The following is a 21,543-nucleotide window of genomic DNA, read 5'->3' as shown; positions in this document are numbered from 1 at the left end:
ATTTCACACAGAGAATTAACAATCCATTCCAGATTTATATTCTAAGTCTTCTTATTTCTTTTCTGAACACAGCCTCCCCACTCTCATCTAATTTGGCTCAAAATTACTTTTTTGACTCCTAGCCCCCCTAATGTGAAGAACTGACTCATTTGAAAAGACCCTGACTCTAGGAAAGATTGAAGGTGGGACGAGAAGGGGATGACAGAGGATGAGATGGTTGGGTGGCATCACCAACTCAATGGACATGAGTTTGAGTAAACTCCGAGAGTTGGTGATGGACAGGGAGGCCTGTTGTGCTGCAGTCCATGGGGTTGCAAAGAGTTGGACACCACTGAGTGACTGAACTGAACTGAAAGTCTAAACCTACATCCTTTATACTTCAGACAGGTCCAAGATCATTGAGAAACAGGGGTGGGGTACTTGCTTCTATCTCCCAGTCCTCCCTTTGCTCTCCTTGTGGGTGGGGCTGCCACCACATTGAGGAGACAAAGGATGAACGAGGGTCCCCAGAGCTCTGCTGTCTTGGTCCTCCTGCTCTTCCTGACACCACACAAGACCCCATGGAAACATTCCATTTTGTTGTGCTCTAACAGTGACTTGGTATCACCACAGGAATCCAGTTCTCTGTTTTTTTTTTTTTTTTCTTTCTTCTTCTCATTTCAGACACTTCGCCTGAGTACCTTGGCCATGGGGAAGACCACCACAGGTCAGATAGTCAACCTGCTGTCCAACGATGTGAACAGGTTTGACCAGGTAAGCTGCCCCTGAGGGATCCTCTTTCATTTCCCATCCTTCTCACTGGGTTCAGCTTATTGGGATGCCAGGTGCTAGGGTTTGGCATTGGTCGGGGTTCTGTTGGGGACATAAGACAAGGGTTCTCTTTATCTAATGATCCTTTCTTCTGTGTGCAACTTAGATGTAACCATGTGTGTTGTCCTGTAGATGAGAGTTTGGTTTTCCTAAGGTTGCCTGCAGCATAACTACAATAGTAAGTAAGCGGCAGTGTTCTTGCCCAACTTGATTAGTACACCTAAGGGTCCTCCTGGCGTGGCCCTTCTTGGCACATAGTGTTAGTGTTGTTGTCTTCCTCTGGATGATGAAGGGCTGGTGGGCAGGGATTGTTTTATCTGCTGTGCCCTGTTCAGTGCCTTCTGCATAGGGAGCCTGCGAGGAATAATGTCAAGTGAGTGGTCCCTAGACAGATACAACCTATTCTCCGCTTCCCCCCTCCCCACAGTCTTTTATTGCCTCTGACTTTATGGATAGATCAGATTATCCAGAGCGTTGTAGCTGTCGGTCAGATCTGTATTGGACTAGACACTTCTCTTTTAGTTATTCATTCATCTAACATGAAGTAAGACCACTTATCACTTTCAGGGATGAATAAGATTTAATTTCTTCCCTGGAGAAGCCACAGCCTGCCAGGAAGGTAAATACTCAAGTAATTACTGGAGAGAGTGTCATAATCTAAGCTTTCCTGGGGTGCTGGGAGAAATGGGGGCTGTATGTTGGAGCAGAGAGAGTTTGGGGACGCCCTGAGGTCATCTGTGTTGTAGAGAAAATTGAGGGTTTCCTCCCAGTGCTACTGGTACAGTTGTCCCTGGATGTCCTCTGCACCCAGCCTTATGCTGTCCTGGAACAGCATCATCTGGGGTGAACACTTGGATTTCTGTTTCAGCAGATTTAAAACCCACTGGCACAATTTCATTTCAGTCCCTAAGAAAGGCAGTGCCAAAGAGTGCTCAAACTACTGCACAATTGCTGTCATCTCACATGCTAGTAAAGTAATGCTCAAAATTCTCCAAGCCAGGCTTCAGCAATACATGAACCGTGAACTTCCAGATGTTCAAGCTGGTTTTAGAAAAGATAGAGGAACCAGAGATCAAATTACCAACATCTGCTGGACCATAAAAAAAGCAAGAGAGTTCCAGAAAAACATCTATTTCTGCTTTATTGACTATGCCAAAGCCTTTGACTATGTGGATCACTAAAAACTGTGGAAAATTCTGAAAGAGATGGGAATACCAGACCACCTGAACCTGCCTCTTGAGAAATCTGTATGCAGGTCAGGAAGCAACAGTTAGAACTGGACATGGAACAACAGACTGGTTCAAAATAGGAAAAGGAGTACGTCAAGGCTGTATATTGTCACCCTGCTTATTTAACTTATATGCACAGTACATCATGAGAAACACTGGGCTGGATGAAGCACAAGCTGGAATCAAGATTTCTGGGAGAAATATCAATAACCTCAGATATGCAGATGACACCACCCATATGGCAGAAAGTGAAAAAGAACTAAAGAGCCTCTTGATGAAAGTGAAAGAGGAGAGTGAAAAAGTTGGCTTAAAGCTCAACATTCAGAAAACTAAAATCATGGCATCTGGTTCCATCACTTCATGCAAGTAGATGGGGAAATAGTGGAAACAGTGTCAGACTTTATTTTTTGGGGCTCAAAAATCACTGTAGATGGTGACTGCAGCCATGAAATAAAAAGACAATTACTCCTTGGCAGGAAAGTTATGACCAACCTAGACAGCTTATTCAAAAGCAGAGACATTAATTTGCCAACAAAGTTCTGTCTAGTCAAAGCTATGGTTTTTCAAGTAGTCATGTATAGATGTGAGAGTTGGACTATAAAGAAAGCTGAACACTGAAGAATGGATGCTTTTGAACTGTGGTACGGAGAAGACTCTTGAGAGTCCCTTGGACTGTAAGGAGATCCAGCCAGTCTGTCCTAAAGGAGATCAGTCCTGGGTGTTCATTGGAAGGACTGATGTTGAAGCTGAAACTCCAATACTTTGGCCACCTCATGTGAAGAGTTGACTCATTGGAAAAAACCCTGATGCTGGGAGGGAGTGGGGGCAGGAGGAGAAGGGGACGACAGAGGATGAGATGGCTGGATGTCATCACTGACTTGATGGGCATGAGTTTGAGTAAACTCCAGGAGCTGGTGATAGACAGGGAGGCCTGGCGTGCTGCGATTCATGGGGTCGCAAAGAGTCAGACACGACTGAGTGAACTGAACTGAAGATGGCTTTGTCTTTCTCTTTTAAGGTAACGATGTTCTTGCACTATCTGTGGGTGGGGCCACTGCAGGCTATCGCAGTGACTGCCCTGCTCTGGATGGAAATAGGAATTCCATGTTTCTCTGGGATGGCAGTTCTCATTATTGTTCTGCTGGTGCAAAGCTGCTTCGGGATGTTGTTTTCAGCACTTCGGTAAGAGAAACACAGGTTTAAAAAATTGGTAACATCCACAGTCTGTTCCATGCTTTTTTTTTTTTTTTTTTTAAGCAAGATACCTCCTCTACTCTCTTCTGTGCATGTGTTATAAACCCTTCAGGCTAAGGCAGTGGTGGCTCCAGCTTTGAACTGAAGCCTGACCTTGAAACAGGAAAAGTAAAAGACATTTTCTGGACCATCCCAACACTGTTCCCGAATAGAGTACCTATATTGAAGTTATTTAAACGTTATTAAATAGTAATAATCCTATAGGCTCAATTTTAGCTGCATATAGTTTCATTATGCTTGTGTTAGAGTGATTCTCAGGTATGCATGTTCATGTCTTGTTTTTAATTCAGTGTTTCCATTAATTTTCAAGTGCCCAAGTACAAAGTCTATCTCAATTATGTCTTTATAAAGCCCCACATTCTTAGCAGCATATGAGATAGAAAAGTAACTGGTGATGTAGGGCCTAATGGCAATGAGTTAGACCTGAAGCGGGTCTCAGAGGGTTGGAGGTAGTCACTGTCTAGGTTATCAGGTAATGGAGGGGATGTGTTCTTTGAAGCTAGTTGAGTTCTTGTGTGTGTGTGTGTGCGTGCGCGCGTGCATCTGCATGTGCCTTTATGTGTGGTATTGTTCTCTATTTGGAATTTCCTTTCCCATCTTTGCTATGGAAAGATGTTCCTTTTCCTTCAAGGCCCTGTTCCATTGCTACTAGGTCTCTGAAACTTTTCTTGCTCTCCTTTCCCAGTGGAATTAACAGCCCCATTTTTTCTGTTCCCCAGCACTTTACTCCTATTTTATTACAGCACAGACATTGTATGTATTCTGTTAGATTCCTTTTGGCTTCCCTGCCCAACTGTAACATTTTTGTGCAGATGGTTTGTGTCTGACTCATTTCAGGTGTTCCTTAGCCAATACTGCAAGTTCTCCAAGGTACTCCTTGAATTAGGCTGGATGGTTGACTTCCTAGTTTGTCTCTATTTGCACTTTGAGTCAGACCTGCCTGTGTTGTCATCACAAAAGAGCTGTAGGGAATCATTGATCCCTGGTCCCTCCCTGTGACCCCTGCTGCTGCTATGGAAAGTTGAGCTGTGGTCACTAAGGCTCATCTCTCACATCTGTCCCCTCAGGAGCAAGACCGCAGCTCTCACAGATGACAGGATCAGGACAATGAGTGAAGTTATAACTGGCATCAGAACAATAAAAATGTATGCTTGGGAAAAGTCATTTGCAGACCTTATTACCACATTGAGAAGGTAAGTTTTTGCATATATCACACCGATTTTTGTACTCCCTCCAACCATTTTTTACTGAATGTAGAAGTTTTACCAAGTTTTTACATGAAGATGAATTTGTGTCTTCATACTAGGCACTCCATCCCACTATCTACCCCCAACCCTGTCACATGTGGCAAGAGGGTTAAATAGAATAGTGGAGACATCATTTTAACCAACTCTTCCATTTACCATCTTTTTAAAGGAAAAATTATATATTCTTCATACTTATACAGAAATGAAATTTCAATTATTTCTTAGTACCCCAAATCCCAGTAAGCAGTGCTTGTAAGTTAGTATTTGAAACAATGACATTCAGAATAAAACTGTAATTTATGTTGATGGAGCACAAATCAAGAGATTATAAATAGAGATTGGGTGTATGTATGTGGAGCTGAACTACATGGACAACTATTATTTATTTCAAATGGAAGCATGAAAATACTGTTCCGTTTTGTTTTGTTTTATATTTTTAGAATTTTTTTGATCTTTCAACATCTGATGAGTATTTCTACTTCAGCACAGGATATTTAGACTTCTCTGGCCCTACCCTGTCACCTCTCACCTTTGTACCTTGTTGGGGCCCCGCCCTCTGCTGGGAATACACTCTCATCTTCCTTCTTCTCTGGCCTCTGCTAGCCCTGACTGACTCCAGCTCATCTTCTCAGGATCCACATCCACATGACTTACTCTGAGTTACATGACTCTGCTCTGGGCTCCATGGGGTCTGTGCTGGCTGCCTCCATCTAATGTCTTGTGTGTGTGTGTGTGCATGCATACATACATATTTGGTTATGTCTGACTCTTTGTGTCTATGTAACCATAGACTGTAGCCTGCCAGGTTCCTCCATCCATGGAATTTTCCAGGCAAGAATATTGGAGGGGGTTGCCATTTGTTCCTCCAGGGAATCTTCCTGACCCAGGTATCGAACCCCTGTCTCTTGTGTCTCCTGCCTTGGCAGGTGGGTTCTTTACTACTGTGCCATCTGCTGTCTGGTATCTCACAGTTTTGGGGTATCTTATTCTCTTCCCCCAAGTTCATGAGCTCCTGAAGGTGATGATGGGCTGTGCCTTTCTGTCATCAGTGAAAAGCCCGGCACAGAACTTGTGGTTATGAATGCTTGTTGAATGAATGTTCAAACCAGGTCTAATTGACCCCCAAATTTTTAAAGGGTGACATTAAGCCTCTATTTGGGCTTTCCTGATAGCTGAGGTGGTAAAGAATCACCTGAATTGCAGGAGACCCCGGTTCTATTCCTGAGTCAGGAAGTTCCCCTGGAGAAGGGATAGGCTACTCACTCCAGTATTCTTGGGCTTCCCTGGTAGCTTAGTCGGTAAAGAATCCACTTGCAATGCAGGAGACCTGGGTGCGATCCCTGAGTTGGGAAGATCCACTGGAGGAGAGCATGGCAACCCACTCCAGTATTCTTGCCTGTAGAATCTCCATGGACAGAGGAGCCTGGTAGGCTACAGTCCATGGGGTCGAGGAGTTGGACACGACTGAGCGATTAAGCACAGCACAGCACAAGCCTCTATTTAGTTGGGAGAGTGAAGTGGTGATGAAGTGGTCCTGATGTTGGGGCAGGCCTCTGGGTTTGACTGTATCGTGTCTCCATGACGTGAGGGATGGTTTTTCTTAATCTGTGTCCACTCCCTCGAAAGAGGTCATTCACATGGGGCACTGAATTCATGCCTAGGATGTCAATACTTTTAAAACCTATTTCCTACTCTCTTTTCCAGAAAGGAAATTTCCAGGATTCTGAAAAGTTCCTACCTTAGAGGAATGAATTTAGCTTCATTTTTCACTGTGAGCAAAATTATGATTTCTGTCACCTTCATCACCAATGATCTCCTTGACAATGTGATCACAGCCAGCCAAGTGTTTGTGGTGGTGACACTGTTCGAGGCTCTGCGGTTTTCAAGCACCCTCTACTTCCCCATGGCTGTCGAGAAGGTGTCAGAGGCTGTTATCAGCATCCAAAGAATCAAGGTTTGTTGACAAATAACTTTTTTATGTTGTAGGTGGATTTTTTTGTAAAATGCCTCCTTTTATATGGTATCACTCTGTTCCTGTTAGGTGAGGTTTAAATCTCTCAGTGCCAAAACTGGCAGTCATTCTAAACTGTCTCAAGTACTCCCCTTGTCTTAGGTAGAATATATTGCAAATATAGCAAGTTCCCTGCTCCTTTATGGGCAGTAGTAACACAGGGCTCTCAATCTACAAGTGATGACTGCAGGGCTATTAAAATATCTAAAAGCAGGAGAAACAAACAGATTGTATCACCTGTACTAATGACTAGGTGGAGACTGCATTCCGTCCTGGGGTGAATAGGATTCCCCTCTGGGACAGGAGGATAGGAACTTGCTGAGAGGTCACTGCTCCTTGGGTAGGAGGATGGCCTCAGCTTCATTTAATTCCTTGTGTTTAAAAATGGTTTCTTTCCTCCATAGATGTTTTGCTTGTTCATGCCTGAGCTTGCCTCTTGCATCTGCCTTTTCATCCCTCTTCTTTTCATTGACTGTTCAATCCTATCACTAGCTAGACTCTTCCTTTCAAATTTATGATTCCCACCATATCCACTGTCTCCTTTTCCTAACTAACTGCCCATAAATTGCCAGGGGCATAACATTTACACCACCAAGTCAAGGTCCTGGCATACAGTAGGTGCTCAGGTATTCATGTTTACGAATAGGTCTACAGTGATAACCTGGCTCTGTGAGGCAGCCTGGGCATGAACTTAAGTGTCTGGGCTTTTATAAAAGATATGATTTGCTTTGTTCCTTCTTTTCCACAGTGATGGTTGGGCCAGTAATAGATCTCTAGTGAAGTTAGGTAGCTCCAGTTGTGATGATATCTTATTTTGGGGTCTTGTCATAAAAGCTGAGTTTTTCAGTGATGTTTCTGTAATATAGAAAACTATTTTAGCCAAAAAACAGATCAGTCATATGGGGTCAGTTTTGACGTCCTGAGTTTATCATTCTTTCTGACACGGGCTTTTAGCAGCACTGTTAAGGGATGGTCCATGCAGTTCAACACAATTTCTTTTTCATGGCTTTCATATCTTGAAATAAGACATTTAGGAATATCCTTGGACCATGGTGACCGGTCCAGATGCAAGTTTCACACATGTGTCGTGCTGCTGCGGTTTTGTTGTTACTGCTGCTTGCAGCCACTTTCTTCTATCTCTGTTGCCAGGGCTCACTGTGGCCCAGGATCTCTTGAAATCTGACATCTCATCTCATTTAATCCTGACAGCAATTGAATGAGACACACATTAGTGTCCCCACTTTACAGATAAGGAAACAGTTTACTGTATTAGGTAAAATAGCTCACCCACGCTCACATTGCTTGTAGGTGATAGATCTAGGATTCTGCCCAAAGCCTCGTTTCTTAACCACTGTTACATTATTGCCTTCTTAGTACCTCCTTGCACGCGGAATATCTCCTTAAATATAGTTTTCATCATCTAGTCTCACTCTGAAGTGTTCCCTGTTCCGTCACTCAAATGTTCTCTGTTTCTTGCAGAATCAAAATTTTAAATTCTAGGCTCCACTGGTCACTCTGTTTGTTTCCCAGCACAGGACCCTCTGCTCTGGCAGCAGGGTGTGGGAAGGAGCAGTGTCTGTGACCTGCCACATTCACCTCACTTTGGGGTCTTGGCTCACTCTGTTGGGCCCGCTGGGTTGCCTTTTCTTCTGTCCTTGATTTAAGTAAATGCTGCTGAGCCTCCAGCAGCCCCATGACCCTCTCCCAGCACTTTTGTTCATGCTGATCCAGGGTTTCCATCTATGTGCATGGCCCAGTACCATGTCAGGTGGGATGATGCTGACTCTCCAAGAGTATTCTGAGCCCCATGACAGCAGACAGTCTGTTGGTTCTTTAGTGTAGGGTCTGGTCCTTGCTGACACATCATGGACATCAAATAAACTATGGATTGACTGAGACAATAGTTACAGGACATGGCTGGGGCCCCACAGATGCCCAGGGTGATCTGACTTGCACTAGAAGCTGGAGAAATGCTGAGGAGGGAGCAGATTGGGGTTAGGCATTTCTGCAACATTGGTCCTTGGTGGGGGTCTCAACCCAGGGGAGCTGGATCTTATCCAGAATGGGGATAGATCTGAGTCTTCCCCTTGTTCTGTGTGTCCATCTGTGTGTCTCAAATCAGCTCAACTGAACTTGGTGGACCTGCTATCTAAAGAGTGGAGCTGTGTTCTGCATGGCCTGGTTTTCATGTAGACTCTGCTGGCCTGTCTCTTGGGCTGAGCACTTGGGCCTGGTAGATGATCAGAAACACTCAGGCTTACTTGCTTAACAAAATTAGTTGGTCTCTCTTGCTGACCATCATGAAATAAGATAGATTAACAGTGTGAAGCTTTATGCTAAAATGCACTTCATGTCTGAAAGTGATCTTAAGACAGAATTCCCTCCTCTTGGTGATGATCAGTCTAGTTTCTTGTAAGACCTTTGACTAATTGGATGAGGCCCACCCACATTATGGAGGACATCTGCTTTACTCAAAGTCTACTGATTTAAATATTGATCTCATCTGAAAAATGCTTTCAATATATTATGTGTTTGAGCAAGTGTCTGGAGACTGTGGTTTAGTCAAGTTGACATAAAATTAACCATCACACCCTCTTGAATCCCCGTGTCCTCCTTTGAACTCCTGGTTGTGACTATGTCCTCACTAAACCATGTGCTTATGGATTTCTTTCCCTCTCTGAACTCCAGATTTATCTAAAGGGCAGATACAGTGACTTTTTTTTTTTTTCTATTTTTTTTTTTTTTTTTATTAGTTGGAGGCCAATCACTTCACAACATTTCAGTGGGTTTTGTCATACATTGATATGAATCAGCCATGGATTTACACGTCTTCCCCATCCCAATCCCCGCTCCCACCTCCCTCTCCACCCGATTCCTCTGGGTCTTCCCAGTGCACCAGGCCCGAGCACTTGTCTCATGCATCCCACCTGGGCTGGTGATCTGTTTCACCATAGATAGTATACATGCTGTTCTTTTGAAATATCCCACCCTCATATTCTCCCACAGAGTTCAAAAGTCTGTTCTGTATTTCTGTGTCTCTTTTTCTGTTTTGCATATAGGGTTATCGTTACCATCTTTCTAAATTCCATATATATGTGTTAGTATGCTGTAATGTTCTTTATCTTTCTGGCTTACTTCACTCTGTATAAGGGGCTCCAGCTTCATCCATCTCATTAGAACTGATTCAAATGAATTCTTTTTAATGGCTGAGTAATATTCCATGGTGTATATGTACCACAGCTTCCTTATCCATTCATCTGCTGATGGGCATCTAGGTTGCTTGCATGTCCTGGCTATTATAAACAGTGCTGCAATGAACATTGGGGTGCACGTGTCTCTTTCAGATCTGGTTTCCTCAGTGTGTATGCCCAGCAGTGGGATTGCTGGGTCGTATGGCAGTTCTATTTCCAGTTTTTTAAGAAATCTCCACACTGTTCTCCATAGCGGCTGTACTAGTTTGCATTCCCACCAACAGTGTAAGAGGGTTCCTTTTTCTCCACACCCTCTCCAGCATTTATTGCTTGTAGACTTTTGGATAGCAGCCATCCTGACTGGCGTGTAATGGTACCTCATTGTGGTTTTGATTTGCATTTCTCTAATAATGTGTGATGTTGAGCATCTTTTCATGTGTTTGTTAGCCATCTGTATGTCTTCTTTGGAGAAATGTCTGTTTAGTTCTTTGGCCCATTTTTTGATTGGGTCATTTATTTTTCTGGAATTGAGCTGCAGGAGTTGCTTGTATATTTTTGAGATTAATCCTTTGTCTGTTTCTTCATTTGCTATTATTTTCTCCCAATCTGAGGGCTGTCTTTTCACCTTACTTATAGTTTCCTTTGTAGTGCAAAAGCTTTTAAGTTTCATTAGGTCCCATTTGTTTAGTTTTGCTTTTATTTCCAATATTCTGGGAGGTGGGTCATAGAGGATCTTGCTGTGATTTATGTCGGAGAGTGTTTTGCCTATGTTCTCCTCTAGGAGTTTTATAGTTTCTGGTCTTACATTTAGATCTTTAATCCATTTTGAGTTTATTTTTGTGTATGGTGTTAGAAAGTGTTCTAGTTTCATTCTTTTACAAGTGGTTGACCAGTTTTCCCAGCACCACTTGTTAAAGAGGTTGTCTTTTTTCCATTGTATTTCCTTGCCTCCTTTGTCAAAGATAAGGTGTCCATAGGTTCGTGGATTTATCTCTGGGCTTTCTATTCTATTCCATTGATCTATATTTCTGTCTTTGTGCCAGTACCATACTGTCTTGATGACTGTGGCTTTGTAGTAGAGTGTGAAGTCAGGCAGGTTGATTCCTCCAGTTCCATTCTTCTTTCTCAAGATTACTTTGGCTATTCGAGGTTTTTTGTATTTCCATACAAATTGTGAAATTCTTTGGTCTAGTTCTGTGAAAAATACCGTTGGTAGCTTGATAGGGATTGCATTGAATCTATAGACTGCTTTGGGTAGAATAGCCATTTTGACAATATTGATTCTTCCAATCCATGAACACGGTATGTTTCTCCATCTGTTTGTGTCCTCTTTGATTTCTTTCATCAGTGTTTTATAGTTTTCTATGTATAGGTCTTTTGTTTCTTTAGGTAGATATACTCCTAAGTATTTCATTCTTTTTGTTGCAATGGTGAATGGTATTGTTTCCTTAATTTCTCTTTCTGTTTTTTCATTGTTAGTGTATAGGAATGCAAGGGATTTCTGTGTGTTAATTTTATATCCTGCAACTTTACTATATTCATTGATTAGCTCTAGTAATTTTCTGGTAGAGTCTTTAGGGTTTTCTATGTAGAGGATCATGTCATCTGCAAACAGCAAGAGTTTCACTTCTTCTTTTCCTATCTGGATTCCTTTTACTTCTTTTTCTGCTCTGATTGCTGTGGCCAGAACTTCCAACACTATGTTGAATAGTAGTGGTGAGAGTGGGCACCCTTGTCTTGTTCCTGATTTCAGGGGAAATGCTTTCAACTTTTCACCATTGAGGGTGATCAGTGACTTTTTTATCTTTGCAGTCCTCGCAAATAATAAGTGCTCAGAAAATGTGCAACTGAACGAACCATCCAGCTCCACCATTCCTGGGCTCCTGCAAATGCCTCACCATTAAGCATGGTTGTAGTGGGGATAGTGATAACTCTAGTTCTTTGGTAGATTATGTGATGCACTAAAGAGTGGAGCATGAAAGGGGTCCTGCAGAAGGTTTTCAGGGAATTGGGCTCAAATATTCAGGTAGGATTTTAAAAATTTCTTTTCCACTAAACTGCAACTGAAATGTCTGAGGCTTGAAATTCTTTCCTGTGTAGATGTATGCAGTAATATTAAAACTGTGACCTGCTGAGAACTTTGAATTTTCTGGGGCTGACTTTGTCAGGCTGCTTTGTGCCCTCATGAAGAAAGCACCTTTGATTGGGGCAGGAAGTTTCTCCTCTTGTACATAAAGTTTCTGGTAGATAGGTGGTCAAGGAATTTAGAGATCTGTTGGCAGTAGCTGTTTTTAGTAAAGGCAGGACAAATGGCCAAGAATAAGAGTGGTGAGAAGGTTGGTGTTAGCATGGCAGACTGCTTCATGGTGAATTGAATTAATCATTGAAATGTATATATTTTTAGATAATAGACCCTTTTTCAGCCCATATAGTTTCTACAGCCCTTTAAATAAATCTAGTTCTCTCTTCATCAGTATCACTTGGAGTGCTTACTAGAGTTTAATGCTCAAACTTTGGAGTTTCTGATTTACTAGGTGTTGGCTGGGGCTCAAGGTATCTATGTCTTTAATCAATGCTCTTGTGCACCTGAAAATAAGCCACATTTGGGAAACACTTCCCTAGCTATAGAAAGAAACACACAAAGCCAAAACATGCTTTGTTTTGTGCTAATTCACTTCAGTTGTGTCTGACTTTTCTCAACCCCATGGATTGTAGCTTGCCAGGCTTCTCAGTCCATGGGATTCTCCAGGCAAGAAATACTGGAGTGGTAGCCATGCCCTCCTTCAGGGGATCTTCCTGACCCAGGGATCAAACCCATGTCTCTTACATCTCCTGCACTGGCAGGCATGTTCTTTACCAGTAGTACCACCTGGGAAGTCCAAAGCATATTTAGCAAATATAAAAGACAACAGGATCTTCTTAAGACTAAAATCAATTGAGAGAAACAGCCTGTTTTGGTTTACGCTAAGCTTTTGGGGAGGAAAATTTGGAATTTATTCATCCATTCAGTCACTTCACAATATAACTGAGTGCCTGGTGCAGGCACAATATACCTGATGCTTGGTGCAGGCTAGATTGTGTCCACACAGTGGCACATAAGCAAGGGTGGAGAAGACCTTCCTGCTTGAAACTTATGTTTCATCAAGTGAGAGATTAATAAAGAATCAAACAGTGAAACTCACTGTTGATGTGCATTTGTGTGTCATCAGTCCTTGGAAGGAAAGATCCAAGGTGCCATGTGGTTCTTTGGCAGAGATGCTGGTGTAGTTTTGGAGGCAGTGTTTTCTGGCAAGGCTAAGGAAGTTAACTGGGGAATACTGTGTGTGGGGGTGGAGGAGGTGGGAGGCTGATACTTTGCATATTCCTGGGGATGGTTATGTGACACAAGCTTTTGGTGCACAGGAAGGGGATTCATGCATTTGAGGAACCAAAACTATGCTGCAGGGTAGAGAGTACTGGAGGCCAGAACAGGAGATTGTATAGGGCCCAACAAGTAACGTTAAGGTTTTTTTTTTTTTTTTTTTAATCATCTCAGGGCTCACCCTGGCTGCAGCCTGGGGAACAGGGCAGGGAGGTGGGGTGAGGATCCAGAGCAGAGGCAGGAAGATGTGTCAGGATACAAATGTGGTACATGGTCCAGGGACGAGATGATGTGGTTTGGTTTAGGATGAAATAGACTTGGCTAGAATTGAGAGCAACTCAGGGCACATCTTGAGTTGGGAATGGTGGAAGAGGAGAGGTGGATTATGGGCTACTTTGGGTTTGGGGGCTGGAAAATCACCTGGATTCACTGAAGTAAGGAATAATAGAAGAGGACCAAATTTGGGGAGGTGAAGAGCATGAACTTGATTTTGAATTCTAAGATACTTTTGAAATACCTCAGTGTTTGCCATAAGACCTACTTTACCAACTAGTCGTTGGCTTGATTTAGCCTCCTGTCTTGTTATCTAACAGGTAACAGGCAATGATCAGAAGTTTACTTTTCTTCCTTTCCCTGCCTCTCACTTGGATGTGTTCATGTCCAATTAAAAGGTGAGAAGGGCAGCAGGTATGGAAGAAAAGACCGGCTGAGTGTACTGACCAGGTGGTCAGAACTGGGCAAATTTTGACCATGGATGGGCTGGAGGCGTGGTGGACACATAGAGTTTAGGACCCGGTGTGGTGTTGAGCCCTGCCACTGCATGGCCTCCTGAAGCCTGGGACAAAGTAGACTGGATGTTCATCTTCTAGGATTTCTGCTCAGGTTGTCTTTGGGAGCCCTAGGAAGGAAATCCACCACCCCTGCCCACTTTGGAGGAGGTGCATTGTCCATCTCCATGGGCAGACCTACTTGTGCTTCACAGTTTCATGTCTTTTTGTTTACATGTGCTTTGTAATTTCCTTTTTTCCCATGTACAAAAAAGAAATGATTTACTATGACCTTATAGGCCTAGGAAGTCTCTCTGCATTCTCTTAATAAGGAAAGGAAACTGAAGCTCTTGGCTTTTAATGATCCTAATGGGATTGTACATATCTTGTCTTAGCTTCAAAGCACTGAAAGTTTTCAGTGACTTTTATAGCCAGTAAAATGTGTCTCTGAAGTTATTAATATATTGCTCACAAAGCTACTTAGGGTTTCTCCTACCAGCCACCGAGAAGTCAATCTTTTTGGCTGCATTTCTGATGTGGATACCTTTCCTGTTCTGAGTCTGCACTTAATGGTTCTAATGGCCATTTAATTTCAGCTTTTTCCTCAGCCTGACTCCTGGAGGAAAATCCAGCTGGCACTTCTGGTACCTTTACAAGCTGGTCATGTGATGAGTGGAGTCTCATTTAATCCCTGGAAGACTGTGATGCCTTTTCCCCTCAGACCTCAGTGATTTGGGGACAAGTGCTCAGTAGGTTTAATTCCTCACTTAGGGCACATTTGTTCTTTTTCTTTCCTTTTCATTTTTCATTTCCTTTTCATTTTTCAGGTGGGGAATTTTCTATTCTACTCTACACACACTGAATATTGAGTTTTTGTCTTGGTAATAGGCTTAAGCTGAAATTGGAATTTGATTCTATCTAGACGAGATGTCCAGTATATACACATAACCTTTTGTTTGTTGCTGTGTTAGCTCAGCCTGTGTAAAGCTGTAGCGATGCAGTTAATGGTTGGGCTGATTTGAACAGCCTTACAATCTGTTCCTTCCCTTACCTGATGCCCATGACGGACAGACTGCAAAGCTCAGTCTTAGTTGGAGTTGGACTGTGTAAGTGCATGTGTAAGTGTCTTCCCTCTAAGTGATGTACTATTCTTCTGGGGATTCAGAGGTACAGAGGGCAGTGCTAGCCTGGGATGTCGTACAGGTTCCCAGGAGGATTAGCATTTGAGATGGCCTGTAAGGTTGGGTGAGGTTAGTACTCAGTGTCCAGGCAGAGGCCACCTGGGGAGTGTGGACTTAGCTGCTTGTGGGTCACTGGAGGGTGTTAAGCATGGTGGACACTCTCAGAGGGGCTGTAAAGAGATCAGGAGGGAGTGGAGTAGGGGAGGGCTGGGGAAGGAACCAGCAAAAGAAAAGTTGTATTAATATTTGTAATGATTAATAGTAAGTTGGATTCTGAAATTGTTTCAAGAGAAAAGGAGAAGTGGAAGGGAGATGAATTGCCTCAGAACAGGTGAGCTGGTACATGGCTGGTGATGGGAGAGATGGTGGAGAGAGATGGAGAGAGAACTCAGGCTGCGGTGGTTGAGAGTCTGTGGAGGAGTCCTCAGACCACTGTCTGTCCATCCTGCCTCCTTCTGGATATGGGCTTAGTGTTGGTAGGAGTAGCTGTACCCAGTGTCAGGTTCTGAGTGAGCCTGGATGAGAAGAGGAGGGAGCGAATGAATCATATCCCCCACCAGCTCATCTTTGAGAGAAATGCCAGGATCCTGTCTTCCTTTTCCTGCACAGAAGCAGGTTTTCATGTTCAGTTTTTTACCAGTTGTTGTTTTGAAGTAGAAGATTACAATCACTTTTTTAGTTTTGTGACATGATGAATTACATGTCAAGGATGTGAAGGGTGTTTATGATGTTTAGGGGAGTAGATTACTGTTTATGTCTTGTTTTCTTTCTCAAACATCCTCACATGCTTGCTTCAGTTGCCTGCTGTATTGGTTAGGATTTAGTTTGCATCTGGTTCCTAGAACTACTCACATTAAAGCTGTTTTCACAAATAGTTTGTCTTTCCCCTCATGCAAGAGTTCTTGTAAGGCTCTATAGTGGGATTCCTGGAGCTGCTGTAACAAAGTACCACAAACTACATGGTTTAAAATCATAGAAGTTTATTGTTTCATAGTCCTGAAGGCTAGAAGCCTGAAATCAAAGAGTTAGCAGGTCATGGTCCCTCTTATTTTCTCCTATAAGAGGGAATTCTTTCTTGCCTTTGTTAGTTTCTAGTGGTTATAGGCAAACCTTGATGTTCTTTGGATTATAACTAATATAAGCCTCTGTCTCCACCGTAACATGGCTGTTTTCTGTGTGTCTGTTCCTGTGACTCCCATCAGGACACTAATCATGTTTTACTAAGGGACCACCCTACTCCACTGTGATCTCACCTTAATTGATTACATCTACAATAACCCTCTTTCCAAATGAAGTCACATTTTGAGCTAACTGGGGTTAGGACTTCAGTATATCTTTTCTGTGGGGTTATAATTCTCCCCATAACAAATCACATGGCTACTATGATCTTCCACGGTGTTAGGGACCCAGACTCTTTCTTGTTATTCTATTGCATGTGGCTTTGACTCAGCTGGCAGCCTCAGGGGTGGATGATGATCCTGGATGTTGTCACTATCCACTGGCCTGAATTTAATCACATGACTGTAACTGTTTTCTTGGGAGGCTGGAGGGAGAGGACCTCCTTCCAGCCTGCCATGTGCAGCTAAAATCTGGGGTCTCTTACCCCAGAAGAATGAGAGCAGATTTTGAGGAGAGCCAGCACATTCTCTGCCACACATTCATAGATCTTGGATGTGGGGTGTGTAGTAAGGGGTGACCTTAGTTGTTTACTCAATTTCTCTACCACTGTAGTTTTTCTCACTGGATTATGTCTAGTGTTTCCAGGGCAAGAGGGAGTTTTCCTATATATGATTATGTTAACCTTGTAGCGGTTCATAGGACTTGGTTTTATTCAGCTAAATTCCATTGAATAGCTGGTAAGTGGTGTGAAAATAACAAGAAATGAAATATGGAGCTGTTCCTGCTGTTGAGGAGGAGAGAGGGCATTGAATGAGAAGAGACAAGTGATTGTGGAAAGATGCTTGTAAAGTAATTTTTAAGAAGTAGAAACTAACTTAATAAGAACATTTTTTATTAAGATGGCAAGTAATAGTAAGTAGTGATATTGATGTAACACACATGAGAAAACTAGAGTGTACTTAAGTGCTCAGGTGAGTGTCACGAACCACGACAGGCAGAGCCAGAGTTTTTATTTGGCATCTCTGTTGTTGGTCTTGTGTTCCGAGCCTGCCCTGTGCTACTTGATTGCTGAAGATCTGGGAATGGCCTTCCTCCCTATTTCTAGCAGTGTTGCATGGTGCTTGGCACCTGGTGGGATTCAGTTAATATTTATGGAATCATTTCTTACCAACTCCCCTGTTTGTTATTAGTAACTCAAAAAGAAAACATTAAAATGCCCAGGTTATAAATGTGTTGGAGTTTGGAGCCATATTTTCTCTTTAGGAAGAAACTAGTACACTGAAAATGCTGAGAAAGTTACAGATAGACTCAGGGCCAACAGCTCTCTCTATATATAATATATTATATCTATGTGTACACACATACACACACACATATACATACATATATATACATATATATATATACACATACATATTTACACATATATCTCAATGTAAAATATTCTATATATATATGCTATTAATATATATACTATATTATATGATTATATATATTATATTCTATAATAATAGCAAATATTCTATATATTATTTAGTATGTTCTGATGTGAATGAACACTTTAAGTACAATTGGCAAAACAATATGTAGGCTATATAGGTTTTTACTGCAAATTCCAGGAAAGAGGTTATTTTTATTTGTGCTTTGTCCTTGCAGTTTAACAGTCTGGTTTGCCTTTTTCTGTAGCACTTTCTGTTACTGGATGAGATACCACAGCACAACCCTCAGCTGCCATCAGATGGTAAAACAATTGTGGACGTGCAAGATTTCACTGCTTTTTGGGATAAGGTAACAAATCCTCCATTTCAGGATTGCTAACAGACAACTGTAACATAGGTTTATTGGAGAATTTTGAGATTTTACCTATGGTGAAACTATGATTTGCTAATTTACTGAAGATATGTTATAAAAATTCTCAAAATCTGAAATAAAGTTTGCAACTAATGGAGAATAATTATAAAATCAGCCCAAGACGTTTAACATGTTGTTCTCTATCTCATTTTCAAGAGAACTTTCAACATATTAGTGTATTTTGAACTTAAAGTACATGTGTTTGTAATGTTAGAATTCACAGATTTGAATAGAGCAATGCCAGATCCTGACCTGAACAGGAGGGAGTTCAGTGTCTGGTCCTGAGAAACTGTGAGGTGTGGGGACTGGAAGCTGATGTGTTTGGCTTATTATTTTATAGTTATAACTTGTGAAAAGTAGTAAACTAGGAACCTTAAGTGTCAGACAAGAAGAAAGAAGTGGAGAACTTAAAAAATGTTTCTCATGTATTAAAATCTAGCATCTTATTGTTAGATTTATAATTCCTATAACATCTGAGGCTGTTTTTTTTTTTTTTTTGGTGATGAAGAATAATTGTCATTTTAAAAAATAGGTGAACATTTTATGATTAGTTCAGTTCTTTCCAGATAAATATTTTCTTTTTAAAAATTTAATTGGAGGCATACTTTACAATATTGTGGTGGGTTTTGCCATACACTGACATGAATCAGCCATGGATTTACATGTGTTCCCCATCCTGAACCCCCCTCCCATCTCCCTCCCATCCCATATCTCAGGGTCATCCCAGTGCACCAGCCCTCAGCACCCTGTCTCATACATCAAACCTGTACTGGCGATCTATTTCACATATGATAATATACATGTTTCAATGCTATTCTCTCAAATCATCCCACCCTCACCTTCTCCCACAGAGTCCAAAAGTCTGTTCTTTACATCTGTGTCTCTTTTGCTGTCTTGCATATAGGGTTATCGTTACCATTGTTCTAAATTCCATGTATATGCGTTAATATACTGAATTGGTGTTTTTCTTTCTGACTTAATTCACTCTGTATGATAGGTGCCTGTATCATCCACCTCATTAGAACTGATTCAAATGCATTCTTTTAAATAGCTGAGTAATATTCCTTTGTGTATATGTACCACTGCTTTCTTATCCATTTGTCTGCCAATGGACATCTAGGTTGCTTCCATGTCCTGGCTATTGTAAACAGTGCTGTGATGAACCCTGGGGTACACCTGTCTATTTCAATTCTGGTTTCCTCAGTGTGTATGCCCAGCAGCAGGATTGCTGGGTCATATGGCAGTTCTATTTCCAGTTTTTTTTGAGGAATCTCCATGCTGTTCTCCATAGTGGCTGTACCAGTTTGCATTCCCACCAACAGTGTAAGAGGGTTCCCTTTTCTCCACACCCTCTCCAACATTTATTGTTTGTAGACTTTTTGATAGCAGCCATTCTGACCAGCGTGAGATGGTACCTCATTGTGGTTTTGATTTGCATTTCTCTGATAATGAGTGATGTTGAGCATCTTTTCATGTGCTTGTTATCCATCTGTATGTCTTCTTTGGAGAAATGTCTGTTTAGTTCTTTGGTCCATTTTTTGATTAGGTCGCTTATTTTTCTGGAATTGAGCTGCAGGAGTTTCTTGTTTATTTTTGAGATGAATTCTTTGTCAGTTGCTTCATTTGCTATTATTTTCTCCCATTCTGAAGGCTGTCTTTTCACGTTGCTTATAGTTTCCTTTGTTGCGCCAAAGGTTTTAAGTTTAATTAGGTCCCATTTGTTTATTTTTGCTTTTATTTCCATTACTCTGGGAGGTGGGTCATAGAGAATCCTGCTATGATTTACATCAGAGAGTGTTTTGCCTATGTTTTCCTCTAGGAGTTTTATAGTTTCTGTCCTTACATTTAACTTTTAATCTATTTTGAGTTTATTTTTGTATACGGTGTTAGAAAGTGTTCTAGTTTCATTCTTTTACAAGTGGTTGACCAGTTTTCCCAGCACCACTTGTTAAAGAGATTGTCTTTTCTCTATTGTATATTCTTGCCTCCTTTGTCAAAGATAAGGTATCCATAGGTGCATGGATTTATCTCTGGGCTTTCTATTCTGTTCCATTGATCTATGTTTCTGTCTTTGTGCCAGTACCATACTGTCTTGATGACTGTAGCTTTGTAGTATAGCCTGAAGTCAGGCAGGTTGATTCCTCCAGTTCCATTCTTCTTCCTCAAGATTATTTTGTCTATTCGAGGTTTTTTTGTATTTCCATACAAATTGTGAAATTATTTGTTCTAGTTTTCTGAAAAATACTGTTGGTAGCTTGATAAGGATTGCATTGAATCTATAGATTGCTTTGGATAGTATACTGATTTTGACAATATTGATTCTTCCAATCCATGAACACAGTATGTTTCTCCATCTGTTTGTGTCCTCTTTGATTTCTTTCATCAGTTTTTTATGGTTTTCTATGTGTAGGTCTTTTGTTTCTTTAGGTAGATTTATTCCTAAGTATTCTTTTCATTGCAGTGGTGAATGGAATTATTTCCTTAATTTCTCTTTCTATTTTATCATTGTTAGTGTATAGGAATGCAAGGGATTTCTGTGTGTTGATTTTATAGCCTGCAAATTTACTATATTCATTGATTAGCTGTAGTAATTTTCTGGTGGAGTCTTTAGGGTTTTCTATGTAGAGGATCATGTCATCTGCAAACAGTGAGAATTTTACTTCTTCTTTTCCAATCTGGATTCCTTTTATTTCTTTTTCTTCTCTGCTGTGGCTAAAACTTCCAAAACTATGTTGAATAGTAGTGGTGAGATGGGCATCCTTGTCTTGTTCCTGACTTTAGTGGAAATGCTTTCAATTTTTCACCATTGAGGATAATGTTTGTTGTGGGTTTATCATATATGGCTTTTATTATGTTGAGGTATGTTCTTTCTATTCCTGCTGTCTGGAGGGTTTTTTTTTTTTATCATAAATGGATGTTGAATTTTGTCAAAGGCTTTCTCTGCATCTATTGAGATAATCATATGGTTTTTATCTTTTAATTTGTTAATGTGGTGTATCACATTGATTGATTTGCAAATATTGAAGAATCATTGCATCCCTGGGATAAAGCCCACTTAGTCATGATATATGATCTTTTTAATATATTGTTGGATTCTGTTTGCTAGAATTTTGTTAAGGATTTTTGCATCTGTGTTCATCAGTGATATTGGCCTATAGTTTTCTTTTTTTGTGGCATCTTTGTCAGGTTTTAGTATTAGGGTGATGATGGCCTCATAGAATGAGTTTGGAAGTTTACCTTCCTCTGCAATTTTCTGGAAGACTTTGAGTAGGATAGGTGTTAGCTCTTCTCTAAATTTTTGGTAGAATTCAGCTGTGAAGCCATCTGGTCCTGGGCTTTTGTTTGTTGGAAGATTTCTGATTACAGTTTTGATTTCCATGCTTGTGATGGGTCTGTTAAGATTTTCTATTTCTTCCTGGTTCAGTTTTGAAAAGTTATACTTTTCTAAGAATTTTTCCATTTCTTCCAAGTTGTCCATTTTATTGGCATATAGTTGCTGATAGTAGTCTCTTATGATCTTTT

At 41.2% G+C, this 21,543-nt stretch overlaps 1 protein-coding gene across 1 annotated transcript in view; it reads left to right on the top strand.

Annotated features, from left to right (window-relative positions):
* The window catches only part of LOC133049371 (ATP-binding cassette sub-family C member 4-like), a 157,169-nt gene that overhangs the window by 26,028 nt on the left and 109,598 nt on the right, over positions 1-21,543 (top strand). Inside the window, exons 7-11 of the mRNA XM_061133344.1 lie at positions 664-753; positions 3,058-3,221; positions 4,361-4,486; positions 6,245-6,494; positions 17,857-17,958. Coding sequence (XP_060989327.1) covers positions 664-753; positions 3,058-3,221; positions 4,361-4,486; positions 6,245-6,494; positions 17,857-17,958 — 732 coding nt within the window. The remainder of the gene's footprint in view (positions 1-663; positions 754-3,057; positions 3,222-4,360; positions 4,487-6,244; positions 6,495-17,856; positions 17,959-21,543) is intronic.

The sequence above is a fragment of the Dama dama genome, chromosome 30 (genome assembly GCF_033118175.1).
Source record: "Dama dama isolate Ldn47 chromosome 30, ASM3311817v1, whole genome shotgun sequence".
Lineage (NCBI taxonomy): Eukaryota > Metazoa > Chordata > Mammalia > Artiodactyla > Cervidae > Dama > Dama dama.
Note: the sequence above shows the minus strand (reverse complement) of the source record. Positions and strands in the feature narration are given on the sequence as shown.